This window comes from Schistocerca nitens, chromosome 3 (genome assembly GCF_023898315.1).
Source record: "Schistocerca nitens isolate TAMUIC-IGC-003100 chromosome 3, iqSchNite1.1, whole genome shotgun sequence".
Lineage (NCBI taxonomy): Eukaryota > Metazoa > Arthropoda > Insecta > Orthoptera > Acrididae > Schistocerca > Schistocerca nitens.
Window position 1 is genome coordinate 621554445 of NC_064616.1, and position 21080 is coordinate 621575524.

The 21080-nt window shown below is 42.7% G+C and overlaps 1 protein-coding gene across 6 annotated transcripts in view; it reads right to left on the minus strand.

Moving 5' to 3' along the window:
• Nucleotides 1–21080, minus strand: part of LOC126248562 (neuropathy target esterase sws) — a 228076-nt gene that overhangs the window by 18348 nt on the left and 188648 nt on the right. For all 6 annotated transcript variants that reach the window (XR_007545508.1, XR_007545507.1, XM_049949654.1 and 3 more), the window contains exons 23-24: nucleotides 7593–7804; nucleotides 431–520 (exon numbers count right to left, since the gene is read on the minus strand). Coding sequence is in view for 4 of the 6 variants with exons in the window: in XM_049949654.1 (XP_049805611.1) it covers nucleotides 431–520; nucleotides 7593–7804 (302 nt within the window). In the remaining 2 variants the exon portion in view is untranslated. The remainder of the gene's footprint in view (nucleotides 1–430; nucleotides 521–7592; nucleotides 7805–21080) is intronic.

Below are 21080 nucleotides of genomic sequence, written 5' to 3' on the forward strand. Positions count from 1 at the left end.
TTGTCAGCTTTTGACCAAATTAATGTTTTAAAAGTTATTGGATTTCAATTCTACAACATAATGACAAAGCAGACACAAATACAAGTACTTCTAGCTAAGCAAGAATGGGAAATGTGCAGTTGGTAGTAGTGGGAAATCATCCTAGTCCTCATCTTCCCACTAGGTTTGTGTTCACTTTTTCGACTCTCAAAAATATTAGCAGTCATTAATTCACCAATGCAAAAATAACCATAGAGAGACAATTTCTACCAGAATGATTGTTAAATCTAACAGTCACATGTAAAAATGACTTAAAAGTTATGGAACTATGTGGAAAAACTGTGTTGATTTTCCTAAATCTCTTAGCAATCAATAAAATAAAGTAACCGTAAAATTCTTATGTAAAGAATGAATCACCACTGTATCACTGAGTGGCTCTGCTGATACGTACCTTTATTTCATCAAAGCTGCCAAACTGCAGTGTCTTGTACTTATCAATTGGTGGCCTGATATATTCACAATAGTCACTACTCTTCACTTCCTGGTTTTTGATAAAAATAAGAAAAGGATAAGAAGTTAATTGACTCATAGCAACATGTAAACTTGAATTTCTATAAGCTATTAACAGGCATGTTAGATATATTATGATATGGTAATGTAAAGTCTTGGTGGAATGTAAACAACTTTAAGACTAAAGGCAACTGCTTACTGAATAGTGGAGTAGTGGACGCATTGAGCCACCAGCAGCACATAACCATGAAAGAGAACTTTGCTAGTTTTTGGAAGAGACCTTTTTTTGAGACACAGCGCACGTGTGCGCACCTGCACACATACCCTCACCCCGCGTGCCACCTGCCCCCCCCCCCCCCCGTCACCCCCTGGCTACATAGTGCAAGCTCAAGAGCTGCAGTACCCAGTCAGCTGTACAATGTGTGTGTGTGTGTGTGTGTGTGTGTGTGTGTGTGTGTGTCTTTTTCCACTTCATGTCACAACCGCTGATTTCAAGCAAGTCCTCAGTAAGCTATCCTATATAAGGTTTTCTATCATCTTCTGTAATGCAGAGAACCTTTATCCAGTAGATTTGTTTTATTTCTCATTTAACATTATTGGTACAACAGATTCAACTTTTGAATTCTACATAGCAAACTGTAAACTAGTAGAGCGTTAAGTAGCAAAATCTGTGCGCAAAAAAAAAACTGGTAGCATGTTGTAGCAAAAAATGGTAGCATGACATACATAATTTCATTTATCTTTGGAAACAAGTAGAATTAAACACGTCTGCTATTAATAAAACATTTCTACATTTCTGATAGTGAGTGAATAAAGCACAGAAACAAATAAATGGAGAAGTGTTTAGTATCCCATCAGCAGACATTGCAACGGAGGCAGATGAGCTGGCATCGGTGGAGCAGAGTAGTAGTCTGGAAACATGCCATGGAGAATGCATGCACTGCATATTATGTGGAAAGGACCAGCACTCATGCTGACCTCAAACACCGTGGAACTCGACTTGTGCTTTGCGTCGAGTGGTGTTGCCATGTGCTTAGTCGTTATCTGCACAAGCCACCCGTGTGCTGAGTTTATTTCTGTGCATGTTTCTACATGGGTTCCTCCGAGTTCGTTTCCTCTTACAAGTTTCTGTTGCCTGGTTGTTTTCAAGAGACCATTGGCCCCTGAAGTACCTGCACTGACAGTCAAGGGTAGCGGCATTGTCGTACCTGTGCAGATATTAAAGTGGTGAGAAAGGACTTTCTTATAAGTGTGATGCATGTATTTCTCTTTCTGGCCCTTTCAAAATTTTTAACTTTGGGTCACAATGGATCTGATATTTCTGCAGTGCTTGCAGGAACAGTTGCACCTACAGAAGGAGCAACAACAGGAGTTGATGCAGATACTGATAAACTAGGAATATGAACTGGCTTCGCGCCCTTGCCTCATCGGTGGAGGGCCTCGTGCCTGCTAGGCAGTTTTCTTCTCTGTCCCTGGTGCCACCTGCTAGTTTCGATGAGTCTATGGGAGCATGTTAGAATTACTTGTACCAGTTCTTGCTGTACTACCAGATTAAGTGTATCGTCAATCCAGTTGATGCAGCTGGTTTGTTGTTGTCCAGCACTGTGGGTTTATACGAAGTTGTCAAATTTGAAGCCCTCCACTGAGCCCAGGAAACTCCCCTCTGATGAGCTTTGTCAGTTGCTTATGTAAAATTTTGGTCATCAAACTCATGGTTGCAGTTTACTCAACACCACAAGCACCGAGGGCTGTCGTATGTGGCCGGGATCACCGATTTGCATGGCCTCTTACACAAGTGTCATTTTAAGTATCTCAAATGTGCTACATCCTATGCAGACTCACTAATTAGAAACTAACCAGTTCCTGTTACTGAGCTTCCGACTATGGCACTGATCTTGTCCAACCCTTCCATAGGCGACATTGCTGAAATTGAAGAATCATATGAGCTTACAATGGCAGCAAGTGACTCCTTTCTGACAACTGCCAGGTGGCTCAGTTGGGCATGCACAGTAAACAGCCGCAGGTGCTCCACAGGGTTCCAAGCGGCTTTGCCTCTCGTCAAGTTACCACGTGTTGCTGCCATTGATGATTCCAGTGCAGCGCAGCCCTTCTACACCCATGCCAAGCTCACCAGGTTTGTGCCATTCACAACATTGTAATTTACATCCACTGGCTGTTTTTCAAGTCTTTGGTGTTGTTCTCAAGCCAGCCATCCTGTCCTGACTGTCATTTGTTGCATGTTCACCAAGAGTACCCACACGTGGAGGCCATGTGCGGGATATGACACCAGATAGGACATCTGACCACTGCCCGAGACATTCGGCAGGCTGCCCTGGTGTCTTCCCTGGACTCTGGGGCTGTCTCCACCACCCTGTAAATGTCACCCCGGGCATATTTTTTGCTGATGTTGGTAATGGATGAGTGATCGGTCAAATTTCAAGTAGACACAGGACATAAGACATCCTCATTAACTTCGATGTGAACAAGCTTTTGTGGTGCCTGGTGTTGCACTGGCCACTCCATTAAGTTGTCTTACAGTGAACAGTGTGTTCCCTTGTGGGGACAATTCTCTGTCTCCACACGAACAAGAATGTGGAATGGCAACTTACATTGCTAGTAGTCAATTCACCGTGGGCACAAAATGTCTTTGTGGTTGACACTTTTTCTAGTTTTGGCTTTCAGGTCAGAGATGAAGTGTTGGTTCAGTGTCTCAATCCATTTCTTTTCACAATTTGGATTTCTTACCTGGTCATACAACCCACTGTTTGAGAGTACTTTGGCCAGGGCAGCATATTTTGATAGACATGCTTCTATTAAGCCATCGACAGTACCTAAATTTTGTCACCCCCCCCCCCCCATCCCATTCCTTCACCTTGAGCAACCAGGTAGAGGATGAGCTGCAGCATTGGCAGATTCAAGGCATATTTCTACTATTTTGTCGAGTAAGTGGGCCACACCTTTCTTGACGATTCAGCAGCCCAATGGTGCCATGCATCTTTGTGGCAATTTAAAACTGAGGGTCAACGCACAATGTGTCACTGATTCGTACCCATACTGTGGCTGGCAGAGTTGTTGGCGAAATTCTTAGAAGGCCAGTATTTTTTGTGCATCAATTTGCACAATGCTTATCTGCAATTGCAACTGGACACGATTTCTCGGACTTTCCTGGTCCTCAATACTCCCTTTGTGCTTTACCATTTTAATCGCCTGCCTTTTGGAATTTCATCTGTGTCAGGAATTTACCAATGGTATTTGGAACAACAGATTCAGGACATTCCCCGTTTCGTCCATTACCTTGATGAAATCTGGGTCACGGGCTCTACGCAGGAGGAGCATTAACAAAACATTTGGTCGGTTTTCCAATGCCTCGTGGAGAATAGCCTTCATTGTAAGCCGCAAAAGTTCATTTTTTTCTCCCAAAAGGTGCATTTTTTTGGGTCATGTTATTAGTAAGGATGATCTCATCCCTACAGATGACCACATCAAAGCCATCGTCAACCTACCAGCAACCAAAAGCCTGAAGGAAATCCAATCTTTTTTGGGTAATATTTTGTATTATGCTCAGTGACTGCGCACGTCTGCCAGCCTCTTAACTGGCTTTGCCAGAAGAGCATTAAGTCAGTCTGGTCTGCAGATTGTCAAAGGGTTTTTCAGTCTCTCAAGCAGCATTTGTGCTTGGCTGCCTGTCTGGCTTACTTTACGCAGGGTAAACCTTTAAACCTAGCCTGTGATGCGTCCGAATAAGGGATTGGTGCCGTCCTGTCCCATCAGAATGCGGATGTCACTAAACAGCCCATCGCTTGCACTTTGAAGATCATTCTGCTGCGCCACATAGTTCAAATGGTTTAAATGGCTCTAAGCACTATGGGACTTGACATCTGAGGTCATCATTCCCTATACTTAGAACTACTTAAACTTAACTAACCTACAGACATCACACACATCCATGCCCGAGGCAGCATTCGAACCTGCAACTGTAGAAGCTGTGTGGTTCCGGACTGAAGTGCCACATAGTTATTCACAAGTGGAGAAAGATGTACTAAGTATTATTTTTGGGGTCAAAAAGTGTCAAGTATTCCTGTATGGGGCGATGTTCCTCATCATCACTAACCAAAAGCTGTTGGTTTTCTTTTTTGGCCATCATTTTCAGCTGCTGGATAAGATCACACACTGATTGATACGATATTCATTACCACTCCACTGCCCAGTATGCCAATGCTGATGCACTATCGTGACTATCAATGGGGGCTGATATATAGTCCGACTGATAGGACACTCTCATGTTCACATGGATGAGCTTTGCAGCAAACCCTGTCAGATTTTCTGTTGACAGCACACCAAGCCATGACCTCTGACCTGATTTTCCAGAAAATTGTTCCAGCTGTCCAGTTGAGTTGGCCAGAGCATGTCTCTTCAAGTGTGGATCAGTCACGGCATACATTTTTCCTCCTATGTGCCTGACTCAACAACGTCCAGACGGTCTTCATGCTTACCAAAGACGAGCAATGCTATTGAGCTGTTGCCATTGTGGCATTGTGTCCTCACATACTCCAGCTGATGCATGTGTCACACTGGGGTACAGTATGTGTGAAGGAATTGGCATGACATCACGTCTACTGGTCAGTGATCGATCATGACATTAAACATCTGGTGCAGAATTGCAGGGTCTGCGCACAGAACCAGGTTGCACCACTGCATCAGTTCTTTCCTCGGCCAGTGCTGGGGCACCCTTGGCATATGGTGCATGTCAGTTTTACTGGTCCATTTTTGGGCAGCATGTGGTGGTTGGTGATCAATGCATTGTCCTGTTTCCCATCATAATCGAGCTGTCCTCCACATTGTTGACTGCCACTACTCACTCAGTGTTGGTTGTTTTTTGCCTTTGAGGGATTCCCTAGGATACTAGTGTCTGATAATGGTAGGCAATTTGTGTTATAAGAGCTTGAAGACTTCTACATCTGCAGTGGTATCCAGCATGTGATTATGGCACGTTTCCACCCACCTTCTAACTTGGGAGTGGTGCATCTCGTACATACATTTCAGACCCAAATGAAGATGTCTGTGCCTGCCTCTTCCTGCCACAACCCATTGTCAAGTTTTCTTGCTACATACCATGTGACACCAGTACGTGGGTGCAGTCCAGTGGAATGTTCGCATGGGTGCCAGCCGCGGAGTCTCCTGGATTTGTTGCAACCTGACTCACAAGACACAGACTATCGTGACCTGCCATGTTTTCCAGCTGGGGCTGCTGTTTGGGCCCACTCCATTGTCTGGCAGCGGGGTTGGTCGCCAGGTGTTATGGTGGGCAAAAAGATCAGCAGTAGTTTGAGGTGGACAATGATGGGGAGATGCTGAACTGTCATGCAAATCAGTTGCTTTGGCTCCCTTTTGGGCCATCACCACTGTGATTTTCCAATCAGCTGAGTTCCAGGGTTGATCTTGACATTGTTCCAGGGGTGGGCTACCACTTGTAGTGGCCCGCCTGTCAGCTGCCACCCTCTGGATACCTGCGAAGGTGGAGACCATGGATTTTTACCTGTCGTCCTCCCCCCCACCCCTTGGTCATTGATGGAGGTAGCTTAGTCCCCAGTGGCACTGGCGGACCTGCAATTGCCACAGCTCCCATGCCCTTCCACTGTTCTGGCAGAGCTGACAGCTTCAATTGCATCCTTTGGTGGTCAGTCTGCTGCTGGATTCTCTGGCACCCTCTTCGGTTCTGCACTGGAGGTCGCAGTCTGAGCCAAGGCATTTTCGGCCCTACACAGCCTTTTCAGGGAGAAGAGATTTAATACCCCTGACAGTGGACATTGTGGTGGAGGCAGATGCGAAGGTGTGGGTAGAGCAGTTTGGAAACCTGCAAGGGAGGGTGCATGCGTCACGTAGTATGGGCAGACCTGCCAACAGAAGTGTTTCCTTGTGGGTAGTGGAATGGACCAGTACTCACACTGAGCTCAACCACTGTGGACCTGCCTTGCACTTTGTGCCCAGTGCTGCTGTTGTCATGTGCTTAGTTATTAGCTGCCTGCACCAGCCACGTGCTGAATTTATTGCCATACACAACTACACATCTACACATGGATTCGGACACTATGCTTCCCATAGATTGACTCACACAGTGAATTCATTTCCTCTCATAGGATTCTGTTCCATGGCTGCTATCAAGCCACCATCAGCCCATTAAGTACCTGCACTGACAGTGTTGAGTAGAGGTATTGTCACACCTGTGCAGATGCTAAAAAGTGTCTCGAGCAGTTATTACATTCTCATATATCAATATGAAAAGAATTGTAAAAAACTGTGTGTCACTAGGCTCAACAGTATTTTCCATAATTACTGAGTTGCAAATTTACAGTAACTAAATGAGTAAGAACCAGATTGTGACAGAAAATTTGGAAAGAGGCAGAAATGTTTGGAAGAGATGACTTTTATATAAATGCATTTTTTCTAGATACATAAATTAACAGTGTCTCTTCCACACAAACTAAGCAAACTTCTTTAATTTTAAAAAGTACAGGATTTGGTATCCTATTGTCATCATTATGTTATGCTGCATTTTTTCTAGATACATAAATTAACAGTGTCTCTACCACACAAACTAAGCAAACTTCTTTAATTTTAAAAAGTACAGGATTTGGTATCCTATTGTCATCATTCTGTTATGCTGAAACCTCAATGTTGTGTTTATCACTCTCTCTCTCTCTCTCTCTCTCTCTCTCTCTCTCTCTCTCACACACACACACACACACACACACACACACACACAATGACAGCCTTAAATAAATCTGATTTCATAACACGCAGGTAGCCCACCTGTTGTGCGCAACACCATCAAAAATGCAAAACTTTAGACAACAAAATGACTCAAATTGTTTTTATAGAATAGTTAATGCCAATATAAAGGTGTAAAGAAAGAATATAACTGCATTGTCAGAGAAATGTCTGTTTGCTGAGAAAGTATCAGGCTCCAGTTTAAGTATCAGCAGTCTACCTCTCAACTCCATGAAAAGTAATACATGGCTGAACTTGATTTGAGCAATAAGTGAAATGATTGAATAAAAGTAATGTACACAAACATGGAAAATTAAAATAATTATTCAACTTACCTCTAGCTGTCTCACACATGAAACATATGCCAGTCTTGACTGAATATCTGGCAAATTAGGAACTTTCACCGGTGTAGCAAATGGGTTCCACCTTTTCCATAGCAACCACCACCCAGAGAGGCAGTCACCATAGTTAGTGAGATCAATATCATCTTGTGAGCCAACATCAACAGCCAAAACATGCTTTGCACCAAGATTTCTCATAACATCAGCTGGAAATTGTAATATAATGTCTAGCACGTATAACTGCATTTCAAATGGTAAGAAGTGGACTTACAGGCAATGTAGTGACTAAAAGTATGTGAGAGTTAAATCATTTAAATATCACTGATCCCCCATGCTCCTCAATTAAATATCACTGCCCCCCCCCCCAACAACTATGCTCTCTCTCTCTCTCTCTCTCTCTCTCTATGTCACACACACACACACACACACACACACACACACACACACACACACACACACACACAAAACCTCTTTTCTGTTGGACTAAACTGATGATATCTACAAACACAATCACACAATTTCAGTTACATGAGCCACACCACAAGAAAGAGGAAACATACTTCCCATGTAAAAGAAACTGTAACACTGAAGATTAATAGCAAACAACTGAATACACACAAAACTGCAAAGTATTATATGTACACCCATCACAAAACATATGAGGGTTATTTTTCTATTATACAGGATTTGAAATAGATTATTACTAAGAGAGTTCATGAGTGAAAAAATAATTATATGTATACATCATTAGCGTAATGTTCTTTGCTCTGTGATCAGGTCCTTTTTATGTGTACTTTTTGCACTCAATCAGTTCCTTCCTCAGGTTCCTATGTTTACATCTGTTAAGCACATTATAGATGATCTGAATTCTCTTTCACCCTACATTCAACTGCAACCACTGACTGCCATTCCTCTCTCATTCTTCTCAGCATCTCTTTGTTGCCACTTTGCACACCCAGTTCACTTTCTTTCATTCTCTGCCATGTCCACATTTCAAATAATTCCAGCTTCCTCTTGTCTTTCCTTAAAAGGGTTCAAGTTCAGCACTGTAAAGTAGGACACCTGAGACAAACATTTCATCAAGTGTATCATTAATTAAGTTGTTATTGGACAGCACTTCTTTTGCTATTGCTATTTTTGATGTAACATACTGCATCTTTAATTTCTTTCTAGTCTACTTCCTCTATAACTAAAATTTTGCATCCATTTGCATCCATTTAGCATTATTTTTATCATTTCCTTTGTTCCTATTGTCATTATTTTCATTTTCTTTGGATTTATTTTCTTCTCATACACTTTTAAGCAGTTTTGATATTCTTTACCAACATTTCCATATATAGCTTCAGGAACAATACTGTCTGTGAATCTCAGACACCGTATTTTTTAAACCCGAATTTTTAAACCCTTCTCCATTAATGAAAAATGTTCAATAATATATTCTCAATACACATTGAAGAGTATAATAATCTTATCTCACACTTTCCACAAAGTCTATCCTGTTGATATTCTTTATTTTCAACCTTACCAAAGCGTTTTGGTTCAGATGCTGTTCATCTTTCCAGTCCACTTTTTTTCCAGTTCATATTACTAAAATCTTTCTTAAAGTCTGTATATCATATGTTTTAAATGCTCTGCTTTCTCAGTAAATCTCTCTACGAGAATGCAAGAGTCATATAGCATTGCTTGTCCCTGGTTTTCTATAAAAACCAATTTACAACACAGTCAAGGTTTACTCCAATTGTTCTTTCCAATCTCTTGTTTGTGATCCTAAACATTATCTAGGCAGCACAAGAAAAATGTTTATGGTTCTATGCTCACTACATTTCCTTGTTCTTTGGTACTGGGATTGTTAGTGTAGTCAGGAAAGATTATGGGCAGTCCTCAATGTCTTAAGCTGTATTCTACTGCATAGTCTCAGAAATCTCACTCTTCATTCAGGAACATCAGTATTTAACTAGCACTATATCTGTTTCTACCACTTTTCCACTGTGCCTCCTGTACTCAGATTCATCGCCCTGTGTCATCATCATCATCCACGTAATGTCAAGATTCAAGATGTAGCAGTCTAAGTTTATGTGTAGTATCATGCAGTCCTTACAGTTACTCTTCCCATTTTTGTTTGATTTCACTGTTGGTTTTGTAAATTTTCCTTTTGTCTTTCTTAAGAATTTCTTTAGTAAAATTTTAACATCTTACTCTTCTGTAAAGAATATCAAACTTTACTTTATTTTCGTCTCAAGTTCCACAAATTTCCTTAAATTCTTCTTCAAGATACATCTTTGGTTGCCCAACTTATCATTGCAATTCATTATTAATCCTCCCATACATTCTCAAAGCTTCTTCACTGTTCTTGTCATAGAATTTCTTTCTCTCTTGCACTTTCAAAATCATTCCTTATGCAGTCCATGGCTTTTAACCATTTTCAGCCATTAATAAATTGAGGCATTATCAATATCTGCTCCCACTAAAGTGAAGATCATCTTAATCCCACTTTGTTCCACCAATATGAAGTCAATTTAATTTCTGAAGTCTCTCTTGGTGATTTTCAAGTGTATAATTTCTTCTATAATTTACAAACAATGTGTTTAGCACTATTAATTTTTTTTTTTTTTTAGGATTTCCATTTTAAGGCACCAACAATATCTTGCAGGAAGGAACACCTACCCACAGAATATAGAGCCTTGTAGATAAGTCAAACTTTTGTCATCAGGAAGTCTAACATCAGATTCAATGAATTGTTTGAGACACTGTCATAATGTAGTTGCAAGCAATACGGTGTCTAAATGCCTATCCTCTTTTGTTCAATTACACCAAGAACATGACACAGGACATCTTGATATTAACTGATATCCTTCTGGTAAATATCTGTGACAGTCAACACATAATTACTCTCAAAAAAAAGTTGTGATGTCATTTCTCGCGGACTTGCTCTGCGCCTTCCATGGGAGAGTTCTGTGTAACAACCAATTCAGATATTCCAAAATTTACAGAACACAAGAAGGGTAATGACCACCTTGAACTGTGTAGATAAGTTGTTATGAAGTAGTGAAATCACACAAACAACATTTACAACAGACAACACTGACTGGGCAAAGAAAAAATTGCACTAAACAACATTATACCAAAACATAAAAACAGGATAAAAGTGTGTTTATATGGGTGGGCATATGAGTTGACTGACAGCTCTGAAATTCACAAATGTACAATAAGCAGTGTAGCAAAGTGACTTTTTTTTCCAAGAATTAAGATGATATTTTAAATCAGGACTACATGGATTACAAGATACAAATATGTGAAGTATGTGTCAAAGAAACACTTGCTAGCTTTAGAGTTCAGAAGCTTTTATGTTGGTAGGAAGGATTCTTATGGTCTGTGTAGTAAAACAGGTACTTAAGCCACGCTGGTAAGTTCAACAGCACACACAGCAACAGGATAACTGATGTTACTGGTGTACACAGTATGTCTGTGGCCATTTGTTCTGACTGACTGCTTGCAGGTTGTCACGTAAACATAAAATACTGGACAATGCGACGCTGATGATGATGATGATGATGATGATAGTAATTCCTTGTGGTTCAACACCCTGCTTCAAGTCTTTAAATCAGACACCACTTTGTCGACTTGCCTGTCCCTAACCTACCCCCATGAATCTGACTCATGTGTTGTTCCTCATTAATCTTCGCATCACTGAGAGGTGAAGGACAGGTCAACAGCACATTGAAATATTCTGTAGTACACTTGGGATTTGATACTACGACCTTTTGGTTTCCAGGCATATACTTTACCAGTAGATCATCAGGCCCGGCTATAACATACATTACACGAACAGTGGGTCACAGAATACAGTGCAAGAGCACAAGGTCAGGACTTGCAATTTAAGCAACTAACATGGGTGTTAGCCATAGAGTAATTTAATTTAATTTGCAATGATTACAGCTGTCATGGTGTCATCAACCTGAAGTTAAATTTGAAAACCAATGTGTTTGTTTAGGCATTGTCCTACTGGAAGTGGCTTATACTTGCCTTCACCCAACCTGAAATAAGTTACTAAGCCTACAGTTTAATGTGCAGTCCAAAGGACAGTGTAACTTGGCATTTTTGAACACAAAAATCATTGCCAGAGGTGAAAGAAACAATAGCTGTCAGAAAACAACCTAGGACTGACGATATGTTGTACTTTGAACATCTGAATTTTTAGTCTGCACTTATACACCCAACCAATGAGCCACACAATGGCATCATATATAGCTTTCGTTTGTAATTATGCATTAACGACAAAATATTTTAGGCTATTACAGTCCTGGATGGTAATACAAGATTATGGAGAAGATGGGAGAATGGGGGGGGGGGGGGCATGGATGAATTATTTTGCTTGAACTCAGCCACAATACCCCAAAACACCTGCTTACATGGAAATTTATTGTTATTTGTTTCGAGCACAAATGAATTAATAGGATTATTGGTATATTAATTGAGGAAAACAGAATGTCAGGACAAATCAGTTTCACAAGAAGCAGAGAGCATTAAAAGAAAGTGTGCTTCATGTGGACAGGATGGTACAGTTACAGTCATGCAACAAGATTTGCAGCATGAGCTCATTGTGTTCAATAGAGTGACTCTGATCATTCAATAAATTAATATCAACACCAATACATGGAATATGAAAAAGAACTAATGTATTTCCCATAGAAGGAAATGAATTGTGTCAGAAAATTAAGGAGTTTGGGCTCTCCCTGAGTTCAACCAATAACAGTTTCACATATGACCCTTTCCCAGATCAGGGGTTACAATTCATGAAACTCCATGAAGATTTGTTCTCAATAATTCACAAAAAGCCTGATATAAGGAGAATTTGGGGGGCACTGATTGCTGTACATCTTATTTGTCTTTCACTTTCAGCAGTAAAATACTTTTTTATAAGAACAAAGTCAACCAAAGTTAAGGAGTGATGCCCTTGGCTTAAAGTTGGAGGGCTACTGTAAAACTAAATGTTCAGTAGTGAATAAGCCATCCAGACATGATGGGTTTGGTTTTGTTTTGCTTTAGGGGAAAAAAAAAGACAGACACCATACAGAAACAGAGGTACAAAACAAAAAATTAAATGGCCTTCGCCAAATTGCTTTGGCGGGTAAAAAGTAAAATGTGGTCTACAGCTCGAGCGTCATTTTCTAAAACGGCCGATAACTTGGACAGCAAACCCAAGCGGGAAAGTAAACGGTTAAAAAATGGGCAGTATATCAGGAAGTGGCGGACATTTAAAACTTGGGTGCAATGTGTACAAAGTGGTGGGGTAGTGACACTTATCAAATAACGGTGGCTAAAATGGCAGTGTCCAATACGCAGCCTACTTAAAATGATGTCCTCCCAGAGGGAGGGCCGAGAGGAGGTCGTCCAAGCCACTGGGAGACGCTTAATAAGCCGTAGCTTATTCCCGTGAAGCGAGGACCATTGGCAAGGCCAAAGGGACACCACCTCGTGACAGACAGCATCACAGAGATCATTGGAGGGAATATAGGAACTCGAGGGCTGAGGTACGAGGACTGCTGCGTTAGCAGCAGTGTCAGCAGCCTCATTTCCTGGCAGACTGGCATTATCATGAACACACAGAAACATCACAATCGCTCCACCAAGAGTAAGCAAGTGACAGTTTTCCTGGACCCACTGCACTAAGGGACGGGCACTGTACAGCGCACATAGACTATGAAGGGCACTGAGTGAGTCTGAGCTGGGGACACAATAGAAAAGGCTGTGTCACCGGATGTACTCCCTGGCCTGATACACAGCGAAGAGCTCAGATGTAAATACTGAACAGTGAGCTGGAAGCCGGCATTGAAAGACACGGGTGGCAATGACGAAGGCACACCCCACCTCATGGTCAGTCCGAGAACCATCAGTGTATACAAAGGTACTATTGCGAAGTTCCACCCGAAGGTTGTGAAACTGAAGGTGATAGACCGAGGCTGGCATAGTGCCCTTAGGAAATGAATGAAGGTCAAGGTTAACATGGGCCGCTTCACGAAGCCAAGGTGGTGAAGGGTTCACACCCACCAGGAAAGGAGGAACTAGTATGAAGTTAAGCTGCTGTAGCAAGTGCCGAAAGCGGACTCCAGAAGTTAACAGACAAGAGGGACGTGCCCCATACTGGCGATCAAAGGAACGTAAAAGGCACCCGTGGCCAAACGGACGCTACGATGGTGGATAGTGTTGAGACGGTTGGACATGCAGATGCATAAACAAAGCACCCATAAAACGTCCTGGCAGATTAAAACTAGACCGAGACTTGAACTCGGGACCTTTGCCTTTCGCGGGTAAGAGCTCTACCATCTGAGCAGGAGAGCTTCTGTGAAGTTTGGAAGGTAGGAGATGAGATACTGGTGGAAGTGAATCTGTGAGGATGGGGCGTGAGTCGTGCTTGGGTAGCTCAGATGGTAGAGCACTTGCCCGCAAAAGCCAAAGGTCCCGAGTTTGAGTCTCGGCCCGGCACACAGTTTTAATCTGCCAGAAAGTTTCATATCAGCACACACTCCACTGCAGAATGAAAACCTCATTCTGAAAGCACCCATAGTCAAGTTTCAAACGAACAAGGGACCAGTGCAAACGGAGGAGGGTGGTTCGATCAGCACCCCAGGAAGTATCACTGAGGACATGTTGGACATGGAGGAACCGTGTACAGTGGGCTGCCAGGTAAGACACATGGGAGGACCAAGAGAGTTTCCTATCAAGCATGAACCCCAGGAATTTTGTAGTTTCAATGAACGGAAGGGCAACAGGCCCAAGATGTAAAGACGGTGGGAGAAATCAATTGGGTCACCAGAAATTCATACAGACGGTTTTGTCATTGGAAAAGTGAAAGCCATTGTCAATGATCCAGGAGTAAAGACAATCAAGACATCACTGAAGACGCCACTCAGTGAGTCAGGTCTGTGGAGAACTGCAATAGATGGCAAAATCATCAACAAAAAGGGAGCCGGAGATGCCCGGCGGGAGACAGGTCATTATAGGGTTAATGGTGATAGCAAAGAGGACGATGCTCAGGACGGAACCCTGAGGCACACCATTTTCCTGGATAAAGTGTCTGACAAGACAGAACCTACACGCACCTTGAAAACTTGGTCTTTTAAAAATGCCTGAAGGAAACAGGGCAGGTGGCCATGCAAGCCCCACATGTAAATAGTACAGAGGATACCAGTTCTCCTTCAGGTGTCATAGGCCTTCCCAAACCAAAACAACATGGCCACGGTCTGGGATGTCCGCAGAAAACCATTCGTGATGTGGGTGGACAAAGTAAAGAGATGGTCAACTGCAGAACGAAGTCCACACTGTGCATTTGTCAGTAAATTGCGAGACTTGAGCCATCATACCAGCTGGGCAAGAATCGTATGTTCCATCACCCTGCAAACGCAGCTGCTAAGAGAGATGGGGCAGCAGCTTGAAAGGTTTTTGTCCTTACCAGGCTTAGGTATGGATATGACTGTGGCTTCATGCCTGCGTTCGGGAAATGTGCCCTCTGCCCAGATGCAGTTGTACGTGTTAAGCAGAATTTGCTTGCCCACAAGAGAAAGGTGCTGCAACATCTGAGTGTAGATGGCATCTGGCCCTGGGGTGGAGGATTGGGATGAACTGAGAGTGTATTGCCAGAGCCTCCTCCACACGTTTCTGATGGATGAAGGCCGGGTGACAGTGGGAAGAGTTCAAAACTTCTGCAAAATGGCGGCCTAAGGTGTTGGAGATAGCAATAGGGTCCACGAGGACATTGTCTGCTACTGTCAAACCGGAAATTGGGGAATGGCTCTTGGTCCCAGAGAGACATCAGAGATTGGCCCACACAACAGGAAGGGGTGGAACTGTTAAAAGAACTAGTGAATGGAAACCAGGTAGCTTTTTTGCTGTCTCAAAGAACATGATGACACTTTGCATGCACCTGTTTATAATGAATGCAGTTCGCCTTTATAGGATAATGGTTAAAAATGCAGAGAGCACGTCTCCGTGAGCGAATTGCGTCGCAGCATGCCTCAGTCCACCAAGGGACTGGGACACGATGTGGTAAAGAGGAAGCGCGAGGAATGGAATGTTCTGCAGCAATAAGGATAATGTTTGTGAGATACTCCACCTGGTCATCACAAGTGACAGTCGGTGAAGAGTCGCTACTACAGAGCACAGAAGCAGGAGGATCCTGCTCCATGGGGCCACAGAAGCATCAATTTGCTTGTGCAGTTGGTCTGTGGAGTCCAATGCTGAAAAATGGTTGGTGGTGCGCACCGGCGACATGGAGGCCGGCTGGGCTAAGACATCATGTGGTGACACCATTGAAGAAGAGAAAATCGTTTGCCTTTGGTGGACTTCTTCAAGCCTTTCCAGTTAGAGGAAGATTCAGATGATGTTTCACTGGAGGGAGGAAGTCTTTATGGGAGTACTCCTTCTGTCCTTTCCGACCTACCGTTTGTGTAACTGGTGGCTTCACCCCCTGAGGTGAGAGTTTGATGGCTTGTTGCACAGCTGGACGAGGGGGATGACGATGCTACCTTGACACTGGGCGATTTCACAACCTGAGCTGAATTCAAGGTCGCATGTCTGCATGGCCATGTCCTTCATGGAGCGAGGGTAACGAGAACAGAACTATAGTGCCAGATGGGAGAATGCAGGGCTTGTGACTAGTCAGTAACTTGCGAGCTACTGGGTAAGGCACTTCTTCCTTTACCCGGATCTCTTGGACAGCCTGCTCATCAAGACACACAGGACAATCCTGAGAGGAGGTGGTATGGCCACCATTGCACTCGATACAGTGGGGAGAAGGATGCAGACAATCGCCTTTGTGTGCATCCCTACCACAGGCGACACATTTGGCTGGGTGTTGACAAGATGTTCTAGTTCGGTTGAAACGATGATACTGGTAGCAGCGCATTGAGTTCGGAATATACGGCTGGACTGTGATAATTTCATAGCCTGCTTTGATCTTGGACGAAGCACTACTCTATCAAAGGTGAGAAAAAGAGTGTGGCTGGGCACTAAGGAGGAATCTACCTTTTTCATTACACGATGGACGGCAGTGACCCCCTGATCAGAGAGGTAAGATTGGATTTCGGCCTCGGTTAGACTGTTGAACAGCCTGGTGTAAATTACACTACAGGAAGAATTTAAAGTTCTACTGGCCTCGACAAAAACAGGGTAGCAACGGAGAAGTGAGGCAGTAAGCAGTTGCTGTGCTTGAGAATCAGAAGTAATCTCCAAAGGTAAAGTGCCATTCTGTAAATGAGAGCACGATTTCACAGGGCCGGCAATTGCATCAAAACCTTTCTGAATAATAAATGGATTTACGGTGGTGAAGGACTGAGCGTCTTCAGTACATGTGACCATGAGGAACCGTGGTGCAGCAGGAAGGGTCTTGGGATCATTAGCCTCATTACATTTACGTTTCATAGACATTGATTGGGAAGATGATTAACTCATTGCGAGAAAACCTCCCACGATTGCCAGTATCTCCGATGGTGTGCTCCTTCCAACTGGGGGCCCCCTTCACAAGGAGGCACACCCGCCTTAGGTGATAGTTCACACCACAGGTCACACCTCTCGAACACCTGACAGAGGGACCAAGCAGCAATTTGGGAAGGTTGCAGCTCAGGCAATCACCCCTCCATGGGCCTGGCCTGCACCAGGGGGTATGTGGGAACCCTACCCGTCAACCCGGGGATGGGAATTATGCGTTACCCAATCACCTGTTACACGTCAGATGCATGGGCCAGCCTTCAGGAGCACACAAGGAGGATGAAGAAAAGAGGAATCTCAAACGCCGCAGAGGAGGAACAAGAGGAGAAGGGAAACAAGGAAAGGAAAAAAGAGCAAAAAACAAAGGTGAGACTGTTCTTACCTCAGTAACAGACAATGCAGAACATTCCCAATAACATCCTAGACATGTTTCCCAAATGAGAGGAAAAAGAGTAGCAAGAGGATAGACATGTAGCACAGAAGGGAATAAATGTGAAGACGGACCCCGTGGTAGCCAAGCACGAACCACCAAAGAGTGACGAGGCCCATGGGGTGGGGGGTGTCCAGACATGATGGAGATTAGGTTTTGAAATCCTCTTGTAACAAGCCACTAGAGATGGTGCACAAACTCTAGATTGGGGGAAGGATGGGGAAGTAAACCAACTACACTAGAAATACATTCAGTGAGGACTAGAAACCAGTAATGACGGGATGTCTTGGCTCATTGTGTTTGGCTATCTTGGAAAGTAGGCAGAAAACAAAAGTGTTTTAATCATCATCATCATCATCATCATCATCATTTAAGACTGATTATGCCTTTCAGCGTTCAGTCTAGAGCATAGCCCCCTTATAAAATTCCTCCATGATCCCCTATTCAGTGCTAACATTGGTGCCTCTTCTGATGTTAAACCTATTACTTCAAAATCATTCTTAACCGAATCCAGGTACCTTCTCCTTGGCTGCCCCGACTCCTCCTACCCTCTACTGCTGAACCCCTGAGTCTCTTGGGTAACCTTGCTTCTCCCATGCGTGTAACATGACCCCACCATCTAAGCCTGTTCGCCCTGACTGCTACATCTATAGAGATCATTCCCAGTTTTTCTTTGATTTCCCCATTGTGGACACCCTCCTGCCATTGTTCCCATCTACTAGTACCTGCAATCCTCCTAGCTACTTTCATATCCGTAACCTCAACCTTGTTGATAAGGTAACCTGAATCCACCCAGCTTTCACTCCCATACAACAAAGTTGGTCAAAAGATTGAACGGTGCACAGATAACTTAGTCTTGGTACTGACTTCCTTCTTGCAGAAGAGAGTAGATCGTAGCTGAGCGCTCTCTGCATTAGCTTTGCTACACCTCACTTCCAGTTCGTTCACTATGTTGCCATCCTGTGAGAATATGCATCCTAAGCACTTGAAACTGTCCACCTGTTCTAGCTTTGTTCCTCCTATTTGGCACTCAACTGGTTTATATTTCTTTCCCACTGACATTATTTTCGTTTTGGAGATGCTAATCTTCATACCATAGTCCTTACATTTCTGATATAGCTCTGAAATATTACTTTGCAAACTTTCAATCGAATCTGCCATCACAACTAAGTCATCCGCATATGCAAGACTGCTTATTTTGTGTTCACATATCTTAATCTCACCCAGCCAGTCTATTGTTTTCAACATATGATCCATAAATAATATGAACAACAGTGGGGACAGGTTGCAGCCTTGTCTTACCCCTGAAACTACTCTGAACCATGAACTCAATTTACCGTCAACTCTAACTGCTGCCTGACTATCCATGTAAAGACCTTTAATTGCTTGCAAAAGTTTGCCTCCTATTCCATAATCTCATGGAACAGACAATAACTTCCTCCTAGGAACCCAGTCATATGCCTTTTCTAGATCTATAAAGCATAGATACAATTCCCTGCTCCACTCATAACACTTCTCCATTATTTGCCGTAAGCTAAAGATCTGGTCCTGACAACCTCTAAGAGGCCTAAACCCACACTGATTTTCATCCAATTGGTCCTCAACTAATACTCACACTTTCCTTTCAACAATAACAGAGAAGATTTTACCCACAACGCTGATTAAAGAGATACCTCTGTAGTTGTTACAATCTTTTCTGTTTCCATTTTTAAAGATTGCTTTTGTCCAGTCTGATGGAACCTGCCCCGATTCCCAGGCCAATTCAGTTATCCTGTGTAGCCATTTAAGACCTGACATTCCACTGTATTTGATGAGTTCTGACTTAATTTCATCCACCCCAGCTGCTTTATTGCACTGCAATCTATTGACCATTTTCTCCACTTCCTCAAGTGTGATCCTATTTCCATCATTCCTATCCCATTCTACCTCGAAATCTGAAACATTCCTGATCGTATTTTCACCTACATTGAGCAACTCTTCAAAATATTCCCTCCATCTGCCCAAGGCATCCACAGCGTTCACCAGCAGTCTTCCTGACCTGTCCAAAATACTTGCCATTTCCTTCTTACCTCCCTTTTGAAGACTGCTAATTACACTCCAGAATGGTTTTCCAGCAGCTTGACCCATAGTCTCCAACCTGTTTCCAAAGTCTTCCCAAGATTTCTTCTTGGATGCTGCTGTTTCGCTTTGTTTCTTTCTTCAACATAACTTTCTCTGTCTACCTGAGTTCTAGTATGTAGCCATTTTTGATACGCCTTCTTTTTCCTTTTACAGGCTGCCTTGACTGTGTCATTCCACCAAGCTGTTTGCTTCATCCTACTTTTACACACTACTGTTCCAAGACATTTTTTAGCCACTTCTAGTACTGTGTCCCTGTACCTTGTCCATTCCTTTTCCAATGACTGTAACTGACTACATTCAACTAACTGGTACCTTTCTGAGATCGCTGTTATGTACTTGTGCCTGATTTCCTTCTCCTGAAGTTTCTCCACTCTTATCCTTCTACATATGGACCTGACCTCCTGCACTTTCGGCCTCATGATCCCAATTTGACTGCAGATTAAATAATGATCAGTGTCATCAAAGAATCCCCTGAATACACGTGTGTCCCTCACAGCCTTCCTGAATTCCTGATCTGTTTTAAATTTAGTGAAAAATTAAATGAAATCTGGATATGTCCAACTGATTGTATTATGTCTGCATTTTATATTGGCATTGTCTGTAGCAAGCTGTTAGTCAGAATTAACAAGCAGAGGCAAACTGCCTTAACAAGCAATACCAAACACCTTGCTACTGAGTGTGCTGTGGGACATAATACCAGAGACTTTGACATATGTTTCACCTTGTAAGTCATCTCAATGCTTCCCCTCTGAACATGTATTTCCAAATTTTAGAGATGGGTGCTAGCTCTCAAACATGAAGTGGGCTCTCAGTCCTCCCAGACTTCATTTTCATTAGGTTAATCCTCCTTTTAACTATCGACATTCTACATAACCCACATCTCTGTCTGTATACCTGTTATTACATCACTACTTTTTTTTAGTTCTGTGCTTGACAACGAGAATCACCTTTTAACATCAGTTCCTCTTCTATGTGGTTTTCCATTTTTTTTTAAATAGACATCCATATTTGTGCATTTTTTAAAATAGACATCCTTATTTGATCTTTTTTCGATTTCTGTGATTCGAACAGTTGTTGATTTTTTCTAAAAATACAGAATTATTTGGGTGGTTAATCTATCCACACTCATTCTGTATACATTTTCAAAACAGATCAATCTCTGCTTTGTAATTATCTCCAATATTTCATGCAAACTTCAATAACTTTCATCAATATTTCTCTTTTTTTTTGTCTAATTTTGTCTAAACTAGGCTCATTATTTCCTTCCCATTCTTCTTCTTCTCAAGATCTGTAGCCTAAACAGATAATTCTAGATTCTAGTGTGTGTGTGTGTGTGTGTGTGTGTGTGTGTGTGTTTCAGTTGGCCTATTGTATCTCGTTCATTTCCTGTAAACTATGTTACTCCAGATCTAGGATTTGGAGAGAGATTTCTTCATTCAACACCCGTG